We start from the raw sequence: 3,511 nt of genomic DNA on the forward strand, positions 1-3,511 counted from the left end.
TCAGGCTTTGTAGGCCATATGGGTCACTGTCACAACTACTCAATTGTACCTTGAAGATCATCTAGGTCAAATACCTAACTGATAGAGTGGAAACACAAGTTATGTAATACTAGAGGCCTGATGCACGAAATCATGTACGGTTGGGGTCCCTTGGGGTGGCCTGCAGGGATCAGACCCCAGCTTGTGCCCCCAGCCTCAGCCCCGCCTGGCAACCCGCCTTGGTCTGGCGCTGCCCATTCACCTGCTCCACCATCCAGCCGTGGTCCCGCTCTCGTCAGGGCCCATCGGGGCTGGCAGCACCTCCACTACCACCCGCTGCCAGCGCCACATGGCTGATGCCTGCCATGTTCATGCCCCCCCCTGTTGGTCAATGCACATCGTAGCAAGTGGTCAAACTCCCAGTCAAAAGACTGCCTGAGGGGACAATTTGAATATTAGGCTTTTATTATATAAGATAGGCTATCACAGGAAAAGTTTTTGGTCTTAAAAAGATCTCACAACTTTTGTAGAGCAGGAGGAGCACACACAATGTGACTAACTTAAATGCATCTTTCCATGTTGCAGATCTGTCCAGCTCAATGACAAAACTCTGAGGATGGTGGATGACCAGACCCTGCCAGCTTTGACAGAAAAGCCACTCAGCCCGGGAAGTCCACTGAGCCTGCCAGCTTTCTCCTATGGGTTTTTTGTGATAAGGAATGCCAGAGTTGCGGCTTGCTTCTGAAAATGAATGGCATACACTAGCCTTGAGACTGAATTTTTCAAGTGTATTGAGAATAGGAAAGCAAAACTCAAGCTACAGGAAGGCAAGCAGATACATTACAAATCAACCAGTGGGAGCTGTAGAGACAGGGACCACTCTCAGGCTAGACTTAGCACAGCATTTTCTTCTCTTTAAGTAAACCACTGTTACTTTGTGCCAAACACTATTCTTGTACTTTATGTGTAATATTTTTATTTAAGGTTATTACAAATGTATATGAATGTTTCCAATACAGCCAGGAGGCAAGTAAGTGAAGGATATATTATTCGTTTTAAGAAAGTGCTTAGTTTTTATATTCAAAAACAGTTACTAGAAGATTGTCAGATTCTTTCCTGCATGTGCTGTCTCCATGGGCTGCCATCAGAAAAAGTTTACTACCATAACCTCCAAATTATCTATAAAAGAGAGACAATCTCTTTGCACCTGGATAGAGAGCTAGAATCAGTCGCCACTTTTCTTCTCTTTGTTCTGTTTGTCTTTGTCAACAATACTAGGTGAGAAGACAGATGGTGAATATGATCATATTAAAAAATTATTAATGACAATCATTTTGACAGAGGTATTATGTAAAATTTAAATGAAATAAAAAATAACTATAAGGGAAATTGATTTACCAAGAGGAGAAAATTTAGTTGAGTACATTATCACCATCCGTTCATGTTTACTTCTGTTACACTTTTTTTCCGCCTTTAGTTCTTATTTTAGTTGGGGAGCTTTTGGCTGCAAGTAACAGAAAACCCTGATTCTAATGGCTTAAACAATAAGGACATTTAAAATCCCAAATTACAAGAAGTAGGAACAGGGAGGGCTCCATAGCTCAGTAAGGAACCAGGCTCTTTCCGTCTCTGCTCTGTTACCTTTAGTATTGGCTTCATTCTCCAGCTGGTGGCATGATGGCTGCAGCTATTCCATGGACCCACGAGACCTGGCAGCGTCCAGGGAAAGAAGATGAGCAATTTTTCTGTGTCTCCTTCACAGACTTGAAGAACGCTTTCACAGTGGTTCTCCCGGCAGACCTCTCCTTGTGTCTCCTCATGTCTCATTATTGGTCAGGAATGGACCACATGGCCATTCTCCCAGTCACTGCCAGCATCACTGAAGTTCCTATAGTTTCCTGCTAGTAATCTTTTGGAATGGAGTGGGTGTTGGGAAGCCGATGGCACTGACCACTACACTTCTGTCCTTTTATCCGTGACAGGATGTATTCCTTTCTCCTGTGTCTTAATTTTCAGAAATGTAATCCTCTTCATCTTTATGCCAACTATGAATAAATAGTGTCAATTAAATTTAATCACATTTATGAGGAGCTAAAGCTGGAACTTAAAGTTGGATGCTTAAATACCCTTACATTTTGTAGGTATGTGGTTTTTATATTTTCACAGTTGAAATAAAGCAATTTTTGTAATCTCAGTATTGCACAATTATTCTTTAAATAAAGCTTAAGCCTACATTTGGAAGCCTTGCTTTTCTCCACTGCATTGTTCACGCCTCCTATCTTGACTCGTCCCTTCAGTCTGACACCAAAAGAGGTGACCTTGACGCAAAGGGCTCATCAGGCATAAACACAATTTCCTCCCTCATCATGCAGATTCAGTGTTAACGTTTATTTCCTCCCTCATCATGCAGATTCAGTGTTAACATCTTGTTCTATTTTTTTACCTGTCCCCTTGGCCACTTAATAAAGTCAAGTCTAATTTTCATTTGTATAATCATTATCATTTCCTAACTGCTCTCCCTGACTTTTCCCATTTCTTTTTTTTTTTAATATATTTTTATTGATTTTTTACAGAGAGGAGGGGAGGGAGGATAAAGAGCTAGAAACATTGATGAGAGAGAAACATCGATCAGCTGCCTCCTGCACATCTCCTACTGGGGATGTGCCCGCAACCCAGGTACATGCTCTTGACCGGAATCGAACCTGGGACCTTTCAGTCCGCAGGCTGACGCTCTATCCACTGAGCCAAACCGGTTTCGGCTTTTCCCATTTCTTATAGGCACAAAAGGTCCTCCATAACCTGGCACCTGCTTATTTCTTTTTGTTGTTGTCGTTGTGTTGTTTTGGTTTTTATTTTTACTTTTCTTATAAAATTTTTTAAAAATCTTTATTGCTGAAAGTATTTCATATGTCCCCTATTTTTCACCTGCCTATTTCTTCAGCCTCAGTTCTTGTCATTCTCCCACAAACTCTGTTCTTCACCCCGCACACTGGTTTAGAAGTCTGAACATACAGCCCCTTCCAACTTTTGCAAAAAGATCACTAAAGACATCTAGAGTCAAAACTAGTTATTCACTCCACTACCATTTATTTTTAGTTTTAAATATTCCTGCTTTTAGTTTGAATTGTCAGATAAACAGATGTAGATAGATAGAGAGATAGATATAGATATTCCAATAGTATGCGACTTATTTTAAGGAATTGACTGGTGATTATGAAGTCTGACAAGTCCAAAATTTGCAGGGTAGGCCAGCAGACTGGAGACCCAGGAGAGAGCTGGTGTTGTAGTTCAAGTCTGGAGGTCACTTACTGGCAAATTACTTCTTGCTTGAAGGAGTTCAGTCTTTTGTTCTATTCAGGCCTTCAACTGATTGGATGAGGCCCACCCATATTATGGAGGACAATCTGCTATACTCAAAGTTCATATTAATCTCACCCAAAAACATCCTCACAGAAACATCTAGAGCAGTGCTTGACCAAATATCTGGGTACCATAACTCAGCCAAGGTGACATAAAATTAACCATCCCAGTT

At 41.3% G+C, this 3,511-nt stretch overlaps 1 protein-coding gene across 1 annotated transcript in view; it reads left to right on the plus strand.

Annotated features, from left to right (window-relative positions):
- The window catches only part of HPSE (heparanase), a 40,653-nt gene extending 38,480 nt beyond the window's left edge, over positions 1-2,173 (plus strand). The window contains exon 13 of the mRNA XM_006768676.2: positions 565-2,173. Coding sequence (XP_006768739.1) covers positions 565-724 — 160 coding nt within the window. The 3' untranslated portion in view covers positions 725-2,173. The remainder of the gene's footprint in view (positions 1-564) is intronic.
- Positions 2,174-3,511: the final 1,338 nt, after the last annotated feature.

This window comes from Myotis davidii, unplaced genomic scaffold (genome assembly GCF_000327345.1).
Source record: "Myotis davidii unplaced genomic scaffold, ASM32734v1 scaffold420, whole genome shotgun sequence".
NCBI classification, from domain to species: Eukaryota; Metazoa; Chordata; class Mammalia; order Chiroptera; family Vespertilionidae; genus Myotis; species Myotis davidii.